Here is a 12,981-nt window from a genome sequence, read left to right on the forward strand (position 1 = left end):
CAGCCCAGGCTGGCCTTGAACTCGCAGTGATCCTCGTGCCTCAGCCTCCTGAGTGCTGGGATCAAAGGTATACACCATTATGCCCAGTCTCAAACTTTGATATGGACATAATCACTGTTTTTCACTTACAGAGGAAGCTAACAACTTACCAAAGGTTACATACCAAGACAGTATGGAGGATATACCTGATTGGCTTTAACCTCTAAGTCAAAGGGTCTTTCACATGAGACACATTCAACGAAGGGCAAGAACGTTTACTGAGCAACTACTGTGTGCCGAACACTGGGGAGGACGACCGCAGGGCTCATGGACCAGTCCCACTGTTGGGGAGTTGAAAGATGCCTCTTGCACTGTCAGCTTTGGAAAAAGTGATCCCTACCGTGTTGAGTCAACATTGTACAGAAATCAACAGCCATATTGGTCTAGAAACGTTGAACTTAATTTTTTTCCATTTGTATGGGGGTAATGTACTGTATTAAACATGTAAGGTCTTATCTATGTGGGTTTGAATACAGAAATTAATAAAGTATTCTCTGAAAAAAAAAAAGAAGAAAGAGACTTCTTAGACTCAGGAGGCTGAGGCAGGAGGATCACCAAACTCTCAAGGCCAACCTGGGCAACATAGTGAGTTCAAGGCTTCTTAAACAGGCGTCTCAGAGGATCCGAAGGACTGAAGGATTCCAACCGATGTTGGGGAAGAGGTGTCCCTGTCAGAGCCGAGGAAGGGCAGACAGAGTGAACGCAGGGCAGCAGGAGAGGAAGCAGCAGCTGCAGAAGATTAGGCTTGGAAGCTCAGTGGAGGCCATGCGGAGGAAGAGATCTGGAGAGCCAGTGGGCAGAGGGGCAGCCCATGTCAAAAGTCGTTAGAAGACTCGCCCAGTGGGTAGGATGGGTGGCTGCAGCTTCCCTACAGCCTGAGCATGGCCCACACAGCACGGCTCGGCCCCAGAACTGAGTCCCTAGGGCATTTGCTAGAGCTCACAGCCTATGGAATTCAGTTCTCCGAGCCAGGTGGCCAGAGCACCCTCGCCCAGACCGCTCCGCCGTGCTCCCTTCTGAGTTCTCCCCATTCCCAAAATGAGCAACGGGAGGTCCAGATGGAGCCTCACCCAGAGATCTCAGGGCCCTTCCTCCCCCAGGGCACACGGAGCTTGGAGCTGCAGAGGGGCCGCCGCCAGGGAGTGGACAGGGTGCCCAGATTCCAGCTGGAGCGGAGTGGGTACCAAGGAGACAGGCTGCCGGCAGAATGCTGCCCGCACGGGTACTGCACCCTCGGTCCTGTCATCTCCTGCCCGGAAGTGTGCCAGTGGGCCGGACGTGGGCTGGAGGGAAGACTTGGAGTACATCGGTGAGGAGGGCATCTCCCTGTGGACCCAGGGCCTTCCTGGCCCAAGGGAGGTCCTCAGGGTAGGAGGCCAGGAGTTAGGGCTCCCTGAACATCTCCCACTCGGTCTTATGTTTGGGAAAGCTGAGGTGAGAAGAAAGATGCCCCTGAAACACACTTTCATTTTCTGGAGAGTGGAACGGAGGGTCCCTGCACAGGGACAGCCAAACCGGCCGGCAGCTGTAGGCCCGCCCTGCTGAATCTAGGGAAGGGGCAGCACTCCCCCGGGGAGCCTGGGCTGCGGCTTGGGCGCCGGCTCTGCAGCAGCGCTCCTGCTCCTGCTCCTGCTCCTGCTCCTGCTCCTGCTCCTCCTGCTCCTGCTCCTGCTCCTGCTCCTGCTCCTGCTCCTGCTCCTCCTGCTCCTGCTCCTGCTCCTGCTCCTGCTCCTGCTCCTGCTCCTGCCGTCGGCGAGGGCGAGGGCAAGGGCAAGGGCGACTTTGCAGCTCCTTAAAAAGCCCCCGCCCCGCTGGCTCTTCTGAGAAAGGAGGAAGGTGAAGGGCAGGAGCCTCGTGCAAAGCCCTTCCCGACCCCAAGCCAGAGCGGAGCCCCTGTTCTCCCAAGGGGCCCCTGCCTCATCTCAGCTCTCTGTGCCCCTCTCGCCCCTTGAGGTCAGCTTGCTGGTTCTCTCTCTCTCCGTGCCCCCAACAGCTGCTCCGAGGCTGAATCCAGGCCCAGGCCCTCACTCTGAAGCAAGGTGGAGGAGAGCCGCTGTGCGGGTCAGCGTCAGCACCGGCTCCCAGGGCTCCCTCGGGGAGCCTGACCCCAGCTCCCAGACGCCAGCTGCAGAAGGCCTCTGAGGCAGCCGGGCGTGGTGGCGCACACCTGCAATCCCAGCACTGGGGAGGCTGAGGCAGAAGGATCGTTGCAAGTTCGAGACCAGCCTGGGCTACAAAGTGAGCTCAAGGCCAGGCTCAACTGCATAACGAGACCCTGTCTCAAAAAGACCAAAAAAAAAAAAAAAAAAAAAAGACCTCTGAGGGACGGGGAGAACAGCACCGCATTGCCCACCCCTGGCATGCGGCTCCAAGCAGCACCAGGAGGGTGGGCAGGGCATGCTCTACCAAGGAGGGGAGGCCAGCCCTGGAACCCTGAGAAGGGTTGGGGTTCCCAGACTGCCCACCACAACATCTGCGTCTGTGCTGTCTCTGCTGCGCCCTCTGCTTCCCCGACCTGGGTCTCTCAGCCCCAAACCTGAGCCCTGACGCGCAGAAGGAGGCTCGGGCTGGGACGGCGAGCGCGGGGCTCCGCCTGAGGGCTTCCCGCCCACCTTCCCTTAACCGCTCGGGGTGCTTTCTGGTGCCTCACTACACACAGCCAGAGACGGCGTTTGGAGCAGCAAGGGGACAGCGTGTGGGATGAGGCAGGGGCCTTGGCCGCAACTGGGGCAGCTTCGCGCAGGAAACCTGCAAGTTCCGGGGCGGCGGGAGGGCAGTGAGCAGTCACTGGTATTGTGCCGCGGACGGGCAGGGCAGGAGGCCGCGAGGGAGGCCCGCAGAGGCCTGGGGCCATCGGCGTCCTGCACCCTCTTCCCAGGGACTGCCGAGTTCAAAGTGGCTGCCAGTGTGCCACCCCTCATTAACTCCAGCAGCTCCAGGCTGGCAGCAGCGGCCAGCCTCTTGTGGGAGAAGCCAACTGTGTCCTTCTTTCCCTCTTTCCTGCCTGCTTCCCCGAGCCGTCAACAACCCACTTTCTGAAGCCAGAGGGCCCGCTGGGTGCGATGGGGGCTGTGCCGCGGGGCAAGGGGCCGAGGGGGCGGTAATCCCTTCCTCCAGGTCTTGGCCCTGCCTCTGTCCTAGAGGAGAGAAGATGGAATTTCCCCTGGGACTGTGGGTCCAGGACTGAAAATGGGCTCCTCGCTGCTGCCCGTAGTGGGTTAACTTTCTCTTATGACGACTTTTGGGTTCGCAGGAAGGGATGGTACGGCTCCCCACAGGGAAGCTGAGGCAGCAGGAACGAAGAGAAAGGCTGAGGCCTTGCCTGGTTCTGGTGCACAGCCCTCCGGCGCGAAATTAGCCGCTCTGCCCACAGGGACGTGAGGGCCCTGGGGGTCGGGGTGAGGTCCACAGCCCCTCGGATCTGCGATCTGGGATCTGGGCTCAGGTTGATCCTCAACCTGGACACTTGGTGCACACCTCCTTCCCAGCATGCTGTGACCCACCCTAATCTTGGGGAGATGGCAGTTAAGGCAATGCAAAAGGGACTGGCAGCCAGGAAAGTCGGCCCCTAAGAGTTGACTGAGTAGCCGGGAGTGATGGGGCACGGTTAATCCCAGCACTGTGGAGGCCGAGGCAAGAGGATCCTTGGAGTTTGAGACCAGCCTGGGCTACATAGTGAGTTCAAGGCCGCCTGAACTGCAGAGCGGGACTCTTGTCTCAAAAAAAAAAAAAAAAAAAAAAAAAAAAAAAGGAGAGAGGCTGAAATGTGGGGAAGAACACGAGGTCTTGCAGTACGAGCCAGGAGATCCAACAAGCTGTGGGGGTCTGTGGAAGGGCGACACAGACATGGAGGAACGAGAGAAAAATTTGTAGGATTTCAGGGCAGAGATCCCGGAGGAGAGGGTATAAGAGGGACAGGAAGACCCTAAGGTGCGACTGAAAGGTTTTGCATCTTTGGTAACGAGAAGGAATAAAGCGGGAGTACTGTCCCTCCCATTGTGAATTTAGCCACTGGAGAGACCTTCTCGAACCGTTCCCCGCCCCCAACAAAAATGGCCGCCACGGGAGCCCGTCCAAAGCCCCGGGACGCTAGAGAAAGGCGACAGAAACTCCGCCCCTGTACGGGCAACTGCCCTTCTCCAAGATGGCCACCACAGCGTCGCTGGAAAGGAGCCTCTCTAGGTCCCGCCTTTGATCTCGTTGGTGGGGCTGGGTAATGGGAGCTTCTCCGCGCGGGACTACGAATCGCTGGCGGCGCCCAACGGAGCAGGTGATTCCCCTTCCAGCCCCAGCCCAGGGCTAGGAGTGTCGCGGAGAGCGTTGACCCGGGGTAGCGGTCCTATGTGTTCCCCCTGGGGCCCCCTCCGAACCCTATGTCTGATTCTCGCCGTGGCCTGTACTAAGACACGTCTCTTTGCTCAGGCCTGTCGCCGTGGGTCCCCTCGCTGCATCCCTGTGCCGCGGGCCGACGCCTCCGGGCGCCCGCGGAAGGTCGAAACAGTGTGCGCTTCCAGTGCTACTTCCTGCGCGCCACCTCCCGCGCTGATGCTCCCGCTTGACTTTGGGTGGCGCGCTCCCGCGCTCCTCGTGTTCCGCTCGGTGTCCTTGGCGTCCTAAGGCCGGTCGTGAGGGTCGGGGGAGAGTGGTATCTTCCGAGGGTCTCGTTGTGGATCTAGGACGCGGGAGCAGGGAGAAGCAGTGAAGACCTCGGTGCTCCCCGCACACCCGCCCGGGTTCCCCAGGACTCTAACGCACCGGCTCCTCTGCACACCCCCCAAGGGAGCAGCGGGGTGCTTCTCACCTCGGTCTACCTTGCCCAGAGGTCTCTCATGCTCTCAGCTGCAGTGAGGATAGCGTAGGCTGGCTGCAGAGAGAACGTCTAGGTTCTGAGCAAGGAGAATGGTGTGCGCGAAGGTCCCTTAGTAGGCAGGATGCCCGCAGGGAGGACCGTAATACAGACCTGGCCGCTCCGTTGGCGTCGTGAGACGCGGTGTGGTGATTTGCTGGGATCAGACTACCTGGGTGTGATTTGGCCATTAACGTGCTCTGTGATCTTGGACATATTATTTAACCTCCCAATTTCCTTTCAGATAAAATGAGGATAATAATAGTATCCCTATTTTAGGGTTATTGTGAGGTGTAGGTAAGTAATATAGGTAAAGTGCTTTGAATCGTGTTTGGTAAACAATCGATAAAGACAGGGTGATGGTCGCCTTTCATAGGCACCACCAAGTCGTCCCTGATTTGGGGCTCCCAAGGAAGAATGGGGTTCTGTGGGCTAGATCTGGATGTCCTGGAAATAATGTCCTATTTTGGAGGAGCCTTCCTGTTCAGGATGCATCTTAGGAAACCAGTTTAGTATTCCAAATCTTCCCCAGGTCAAGGAATATGGAGAGTAGAATATCAGGAGGAGCAGGAAGGACATGCTGAAGAAGGCCGAGGTGGGGAAGGGTAGACAAGAGATGTGGTAAGCTTTGAAGCCCGGGCAGTCCCAGAGGAAGAGGAAGAGGAAGAGGATGGTCCCTTAGCACACAAGTCAGCAGGAAAGCTCCGGATAGACTCTCTGGGGACAGTGTGGAGTTTCCTAGTAATAATTCTCCACCCCCAGACCTTGGTAAAAAAATTCCAGAGTTGGGGCTGGGGATTTAGCTCAGCGGCACAGCGCCTGCCTGGCAAGCGCAAGGTCGTGAGTTCGATTCCTGGTACTGGAAAAATACAAAAAATACAAAAAATGAAAAATTCCAGAGCATTGAGGCGGGTATGGTGGCACATTTTTGTAATCCCAGTTACCTGGAAGGCTGAGGCAGGAGGATTGCAAGTTCAAAGACAACCTGCTCAATTTATCAAGACTCGGTATCAAAATAAAAATAAAAAGGACTGAGGATGTAGCTCAGTGGTAGAGTGCCCTTGGCTTGATCCCTAGTACTGAACAAACAAACAAAAAACAAAACAAGCAAGCAAACAAAACAAACTTTAGACACACCCTGGAGAAGCTTCTCTAGACATTGCTCTTTGCTGCAGAGTTCGAGACCCACTGACAGCAGCCAAAGTGTAGGGTCTCTGCAGCGGCTACCTCCTTGAAGGACCTGCAGGGTGAGATCTGGCACACAGGGCTGAGCTGTTCTGTTCTTCCTCAGGCCCATGGCTAGGCTGTGAAGCAGGAAGCAGGCATCACCCTGGTGGGCCAGGCTTCCTTAGTCCTGCGTTTAAACATGACGCCTGCCAGGTGCAGTGGGATCTCAGCAAGTCTGGGGCCAGCCTGGACTATATAGCAAGCCCCTCTCAAACAAATAAACAAAAAAAAAACCAAAGTGACTCCTTTGGTCTCCTAGCAATTCTGTGTTACCCCTTGGGGCCAGGCAACTGTGATCATAGGTGGTAGACCTGACCCAGCTCACATGGAGGCCTTGATATCCTGCAGCCTAGCCCCAGAGTAGTCCTTGGAATAGACACTGAACCAGGTGACCTGAACTCATTACACCACCCGTGCTGGAACCCAGAGCCTCTTGCATGCCAGCCAGATGTTTCCCACTGAGCCATCTCCCCAGCCCTGGGCTGAGCTCTTGACTGCCAGGATCAACGCTGGTGACTCCCAGCTTCATCTTCATCTGTGAGGTGGGGGGTAACTATTAATAGAATGCCTCCTGGGGGATGCTGAATGTGCATTGCTGAGTAAACCAGGTGTGTAGTCCCTGCCTTCAGGAAACACCTGGAAAAGACACTGAACATTGTCCAGATAATTCATTAGTTATAGCTGTGAAAGATCCTGTGAAGTAAGAAAAGAGCAGTCTGCAATGGTGTGTGTGTGTGTGTGTGTGTGTGTGTGTGTGTGTAAAGATGGCAGTAACCAGACCAATTCTAAAGGCACAGAGGCTTGAATGTTGTGAACTGAAAGCGAGCCAGGGTAGAGGATAGTGATCCAGAGAGGGCATGGTTTAGGATGAGGATGGACCCAGCACTTGGGAGGCTGAGGCAGGAGCATTGTTGTGAATTGGAGGCCATCCTTGGCTACAAAGTGAGTTCAAGGCCAGCCTGAACTACATAGCAAGATCCTGTCTCAAAAAGACCAAAAATAAAATAAAATTTAAATTTAAAAAGGGAGAAGAAGATAGCTCAGTGAGAAGGCCCTGGGTTCAATTACCAGAACTGCAAAAAAAAGATTTTTAAGGGGGAAAAAAATGTAACCTTTTTTAAAGGTCATACAGCTCTTGTGTGGCATGTAGGTCACCAGAGGAAAGATGGTGAGAAGGGTTTGGAAGTGCTTGCAGGCAGAAATGGAGCAGAGTTAAGTAGGAAAGTAAACTTGCTGGGAGAAGAGGATGGTTGAGGCTTATGGAAGGCAAGGGCAGGATGGTGTCAAGGGTAATTCCCAGACCCATGGCAGGAATAGCTGCATGCCCATACGTGCATTTAGGGAAGATGGCCCTGCGGGCATGGTAGTGCATGCCTATAATGCTAGCGCTCAGGAGGCTGAGGCAGGAGGATCTTTGCAAGTTTGAGGCCAGCTTGGGCTACATATGAACTATATAGTGAGACCCTCTCAAAACAAAAAAGAAAAGAAAAGGGTGGAGGGATGGCCCTGGAGGAGTAAAATATTGGAATCCTTTGGGCCATGCTAAATGTTGGATGCCTGTTAGACATCCACATGGCAGTGTCTGGGAGGTAGAGGTATAAGTTTGTTGCTCAAAGTAAGAGACTGGCATGCAAGATCAGACATTTGGTGACGTAGAGTTAGTGCATGGGGTGTGGACCCAGTTGAGAACTTTTTTTTTGTCTTTTTGAGACAGGGTCTTGCTATGCAGTTCAGGCTGGCCTTGAACTCACTTTGTACCCCAGGCTGATCTCAAACTTGCAACCATCCTCCTGCCTCAGCCTCCCGAGTGCTGAGATTACAGGCATGCATCACCATGCCCGGCTTTTTTTTGTTTTTTGTTTTTTGGTTTTTTTTTGAGACAGGGTCTCATTATGTAGCCTAGCTGGACTGGAATTTGCAGTGATCCTCCTGCCTCAGCCTCCTGAGTACTGTGATTACAAGTGTGTGCCTCCACGCCTGACTTCCAGCTGAGATCTTGCAGAGCAGAGTGAGGCTGACAGTGAGGAGAGAGAAGCAGTATCCTTGAGGCTGACGGGGACAGCAGAGAAGGAGACAGAAAGGGAGCCAGGGAAGAGACAGCCAGAGAGGTAGAGGAAGCCTGGAGAATGTGCTGGAAATACTGGGGACTGTTAGGTGCAACCACGAGGAAGGGCTCCTTCGTTCAGGGGCTGAAAGGTAGCGCCCTCTTCGGGCGGCTCAGAAGGCTCAACCTGGTTAGACCAAAGCCTGAGAAAGTAACTGGTGCCCCGCCCCGGAGAATGTGGTAGGGACGCTGAACAGAAGGGAGACTGCAGCGAGAAAGGGTGGAACGGGAGTAACAAGGGAGTAGGTGACAGTTGGTGGGTTGGGCCCAGGTCGGGTGAGAGCAGGCACAGTTGTGGATAATCGGCAAGTTTCAGTTTGGGCCGCCGGGTTAGGGGCGCGGGGCGCAGCGGGAGCTGCGGAGCGGAGCTGGGCACGGATGCGCTGGGGCGTGTGGAAAGCGAGGTGCCTGAGGTGATGAGCTGACGACTGCACTCACGGTCTGGAGCCTTCCTCACCACCCCTGCACTCCTGGCTCCTGAGGACAGACTTCTGAGGGTCCGAAGTGTGTAGATGGGGATGAAATAAGTTAACAATCAAGCCGGGTTTCCCAACACCCAGGAGGCTGAGGCAGAAGGATCGCTGTGAGTTCAAGGCCAGCCTGGGCTACATAGCCTCAGAAAATAAATACATACGTACATACATACAAGTCAACAAGCAGCTTGGCGTGGAGGCGCACGCCTGTCATCCCAGCACTAGAGAGGCTGACGCAGGAGTATTGTTGTGAGTTCGAGACCAGCCTGGGCTACAGAGTGAGCTCCAGGCCAGCCTGAACTGCATAGCGAGACCCTGTCTCAAAAAGACCAAAAAAAAAAAAAAGTCAAGAAGCAGTTACTGAGCGCCCACTAAGGGCACACGTTTCCCTGGGGGCTGGGGTTCTACCAGTGGCCGAGACAGCGTCCCTGACCTTTTGGAGCTTGCCCTCTACAGGGGACATGGACAGTAGGGAATCAGCAGGTTGTATTATGAGGAGCACTAGCGTGGGGAATGCCTGTCTGGGGTCTTTATGTCGGGGCAGCTCTCTCTGGGAGCTAACACTGGCACACAGACCCAAGATGTCAAAGCCAGAGCCGAGGGCATCAGGCAGGAAGACACTCACAGGTCTGAGGGCCAGCTAGAAGGCTGAGAAGAGGGCTGGAGAGCAAGGAGGGGAGGGAGGGGCTGATGAGGCGAGCAAGGGCCCGGTCTCGGGTGCCCCCGCAGGCCGGGGGAAGCGGGCTGGAAAATCCTCCTGGCAGCGCCTGGCTGCTGGAAGGGCAGGGACGGGGCAGAGGGGAGACTCCTCGAAAGGCTTCCCCTTCCATCTGGGCCACAGAGCCAGAAAAGCCCCTTTGTGCGGAGGGTGGGTGGCCTGCTGTGGTGGGAGAAGGGCTGTGCACGGTCACCTGCTCCTGGGGGCTGGACAATGGGGCTCCTTGTGGTTGGACGTGAGGGCCAAGTGGTGCCCTCAGTGAGAAGATTCCTCAGCCAGGAGGCATGTGACCCCAAGACCTTGGCTTCTCCCCCGAGGGTCTGGGCTGCTCTGCTGCCAGGGAATGGGATAGAGGGTGGGGCGCGGCAGTGTCTTCTGCAGACAGTGCTCTGTCCTGTCTTGGGCTGGGGGCGGTGCAGATGGCGGTGGAGGGGTAGCCGCTGCGCTGGGAGGACCAGCATCAACAGATGTCACAGGCGGGGAGGAGGAGCCGCTGCCCCAGGCCCGGTGAGTGGGGCAGGCAGAGCGGGCTGGCAATTCTCCCTCTTGTGTCCCTCCAGGCGAGGAGCAAGCATGGAGCTGGAGAGGATCGTTAGCGCAGCCCTCCTTGCCTTTGTGCAGACACATCTCCCAGAGGCTGACGTCAGGTAGGGGCCGAGCCGGGGCACTGTCACTGCTGCCAGCGGTACTGTGGGCCCTGGCTGGTGGGAGGATGGGCAGATCTGTTCCCGATGTGGCGAGGGCTGGTGTGGACTCGCCGAAATGGCCCTGCCCGCCTTCGCTGGACAGGTGGAAAACCAAAGCTCTGAGGGAAGGGGCGTACTCCCTGGCCTCAAGGACTGAGGTCTGACTTAGGGACCCTCATGAGACCTAGGGCTGGGGTCTCAGGCGAGGTGGGAGTGCCTAGCCAGGGCTGGGCCTGTTGTTCCTACAGTGGCCTGGATGAAGTCATCTTCTCTTATGTGCTTGGGGTCCTGGAGGACCTGGGCCCCTCCGGCCCTTCCGAGGAGAACTTCGACATGGAAGCCTTCACTGAGATGATGGAGGCCTATGTGCCTGGCTTCGCCCACATCCCCAGGTGGGCCTGGCCAGGGTCAAAAGGAGGGGCTGCTTGGTTGTAGGGGATGGGTGGAGGGTCCTCTCACCACCTTCCTTGTCCTTTCAGGGGCACGGTAGGGGACATGATGCAAAAGCTCTCGGGGCGGCTCAGTGATGCCAGGAACAAAGGTGAGTCTGGGGCTGTGGCGCTTCGGAGATTCATAACCGCCTCCCGAGGTTCCAGCAAAACTGATGCCCTCTCTGACTCTTTAAGAAAACCTGCAGCCACAAAGCTCTTGTGTCCAAGGTCAGTTACCCATCTCCCCAGATCCCCTGCAGCGGCCTGAAAAGCTCAGAGAAGAGACCAGTTCTCCTGTTGCGGCGGGGGACACCCACGACAAGGGCACGGTAAAGGTACTGATGGGCAACCCTGGGGGCCGGGCAGGAGGAAGTGCTGTGTCTTGCCAACTTGTCGACCTTTGTGCTCACAGGCAGCTGGCACCGAGGAGTTGCTGCCAGGGGTGGATATGCTCCTGGAGGTGTTCCCCACCTGTTCGGTGCAGCAGGCCCAGTGGGCGCTGACCAAAGCTCGGGGGGACTTGGAAGAGGCAGTGCAGATGCTGGTAGAGGGGAAGGAGGAGGGGCCTTCAGCCTGGGACGGCCCCAGTCAGGTACCCTCTCCAGCGCCAACGCAGCCTGGCTGCACTCCACCTCAGTGTTAAGCCCCCGCCCTGCCTCCCCCGTCTGTTTCCCCTCTGGGTCCATCAGACCTAGACTAAGCTGTCCCTCCACAGGACCTGCCCAGGCGCCTTAGAGGTCCGCAAAAGGATGAGTTGAAGTCCTTCATCCTGCAAAAGTGAGTCTGGGCTGGGCTGGCTGGGCCTGGAGTCTTCGGGGCGGCAGGAGCTTCATCCAGCGGGTTTGGCAGGTACATGATGGTGGACAGTGCAGAGGACCAGAAGGTTCACCGGCCCATGGCTCCCAAGGAGGTAAGAAGGCTGGGGCAGCTGGGGAGGTGCAGTGGGGAGGGAATGGCACCCGGTTCCTACTGCTCACGCCTCGGTTCCCCAACAGGCCCCCAAGAAGCTGATCCGCTATATCGACAACCAGGTAGTGAGCACCAAAGGGGAACGATTCAAAGATATGCGGAACCCTGAGGCCGAGGAGATGAAGGCCACATACATCAACCTCAAACCAGCAAGAAAGTACCGCTTCCACTGAAGCCCTCACTGGACTCTGCCTGAGCCGGCTAGGCTCAGGCCCCCAGGCATGTGGGAGGCCTAAGGAGCCCCAGGGGGCTCCCTTATCCCAGTCCTTCTTTCTTCTCCATCCGGTTCTCTACTTCCTTGCTCCAGGTGTTAACCTGCTCTTGGAGCTGTTCCCCAGGCACAGTAAAGGAGGCCAAGGAAGGTGTGTGCATTCTGCATTTTGGTCATTTCTGGCTCAGGGATGGGATACTATTCCTGTCCGTCCTTCGCAACCCAGGTTCACATCCCCTGTCTCTAACTGGGTAGCACCAAGCAAAAGAGGGCAAAAAGGTCTTTATTTGAGGTTCCAGGGTGGGACAGGGCACGGGCCTTGCAGCAGAGACCCCTACGGTCCAATTTCCCTGCAGTTCTGCGCCGGGTCCCACCCCACAGTTCAGCTGGCTCCCGACAGGAAGTCAGACCTGCAGGTTGACAAAGGGCGCGAAGCCTGCCATGTCCTGCAGGAGCACCAGGGCCTGGTGCAGCGGCGGCTCCACGTCGATGTCCACTCCCCGTTTCCGCAAGCGGCTCAGGCTGGGCTCGGCCACGTGGTGGCAGTGCCGCACCCGCAGCGAGCGCAGCGCGGGGCAATACTCGGCCAGCGTCCTGTGGGAGGAGGGGTGAGGCTTGGAGCTGGGGCTCGCGCTCCCTCGGCGGGACCCCGCCCCCCACCTCCCCGGCTCCAACAAATCCCAGGTCTCTGCAGCTTAGGGCACGTTTTTTCCTCCAGACAGGGGAGAGGGTCTGGATGGGGATCAAACGCTCCAGGGACCCGGGGCCTTCCGGGCTGTAAGAGGGACGCTGCGCCCCAGGGCGCCCAGGGTGGAGAGGTCCCCCTTGCTGAAGAGAAACCAGGCCGATGCGGAAGCGAGCAGTGTGTGCGCACTGGCGCGGTTTTGGAGCGCGGCCCCTCTGGCCCGGATAGTCCTAGCGGCCCGTCTGCGCAGAGGGGGTGCCCTTTGCCAACTGCAGCCCGCCCACCCCGCCGCCCAGGCCCTGGCACCTGATGCCGTCGCTTCCGACGCGGAGGCAGCCGGTGAGGTCGAGGTGCTCCAGGCGAGGGCAGTTCTGGGCCAGCTCCTGGACCGAGGTGTCGCCCACGTTGGCGTTGACCGCCAGCGAGAGGCTGCGGAGGCCGGCGCCGCGCCGCCGCGCCAGGTACACGATGGCCTCGTCCTTGAGCTGGCGGCAGGCGGTGAGGTCCAGCTCCTCCAAGGCCGGGCAGCGGTCCGCGAGGCCGCGCAGCGCCAGCCCGTCCACCCAGTCGCAGTGCGCGAGCGATAGGCGCC

At 57.7% G+C, this 12,981-nt stretch overlaps 2 protein-coding genes across 5 annotated transcripts in view; one reads left to right on the top strand and one right to left on the bottom strand.

The window, feature by feature from the left end:
* The first annotated feature begins 4,179 nt into the window (after positions 1-4,179).
* Cuedc2 (CUE domain containing 2) lies at positions 4,180-11,864 on the top strand. 4 transcript variants are annotated; one of them, XM_005403838.2, is made up of 9 exons: positions 4,180-4,309; positions 9,968-10,054; positions 10,342-10,485; positions 10,573-10,634; positions 10,720-10,853; positions 10,937-11,116; positions 11,240-11,301; positions 11,374-11,434; positions 11,520-11,864. In XM_005403838.2, the coding sequence occupies exons 2-9, from the start codon at positions 9,981-9,983 to the stop codon at positions 11,664-11,666; spliced, it is 864 nt and encodes a 287-aa protein (XP_005403895.1). In that variant the 5' UTR covers positions 4,180-4,309; positions 9,968-9,980; the 3' UTR covers positions 11,667-11,864. The 4 variants fall into 4 exon arrangements, with proteins under 4 accessions (XP_005403895.1, XP_005403897.1, XP_005403894.1 ...); XM_005403840.2 differs by having other exon boundaries at positions 4,182-4,309; positions 10,774-10,853; XM_005403837.2 differs by having other exon boundaries at positions 4,183-4,309; positions 10,720-10,859.
* A 148-nt stretch (positions 11,865-12,012) lies between these two features.
* Fbxl15 (F-box and leucine-rich repeat protein 15) overlaps positions 12,013-12,981 on the bottom strand; it is a gene marked incomplete in the record, with an annotated part of 2,025 nt that continues 1,056 nt past the window's right edge. Inside the window, 2 exon segments of the mRNA XM_013504083.1 lie at positions 12,013-12,298; positions 12,696-12,973. Coding sequence (XP_013359537.1) covers positions 12,109-12,298; positions 12,696-12,973 — 468 coding nt within the window.

Source organism: Chinchilla lanigera, unplaced genomic scaffold, assembly GCF_000276665.1.
Source record: "Chinchilla lanigera isolate Chin_1 unplaced genomic scaffold, ChiLan1.0 scaffold00084, whole genome shotgun sequence".
NCBI classification, from domain to species: Eukaryota; Metazoa; Chordata; class Mammalia; order Rodentia; family Chinchillidae; genus Chinchilla; species Chinchilla lanigera.

What these genes read in the sequence shown, in the direction of transcription:
- Cuedc2 (XM_005403837.2), top strand. Translation starts at nt 9,981, where the DNA reads ATGGAGCTGGAGAGGATCGTTAGCGCAGCCCTCCTTGCCTTTGTGCAG. An exon ending in GGCTTCGCCCACATCCCCAG is followed by an intron (nt 10,486 to 10,572) that starts GTGGGCCTGGCC and finishes TTGTCCTTTCAG; the next exon opens with GGGCACGGTAGGGGACATGA. An exon ending in CCTGGGACGGCCCCAGTCAG is followed by an intron (nt 11,117 to 11,239) that starts GTACCCTCTCCA and finishes GTCCCTCCACAG; the next exon opens with GACCTGCCCAGGCGCCTTAG.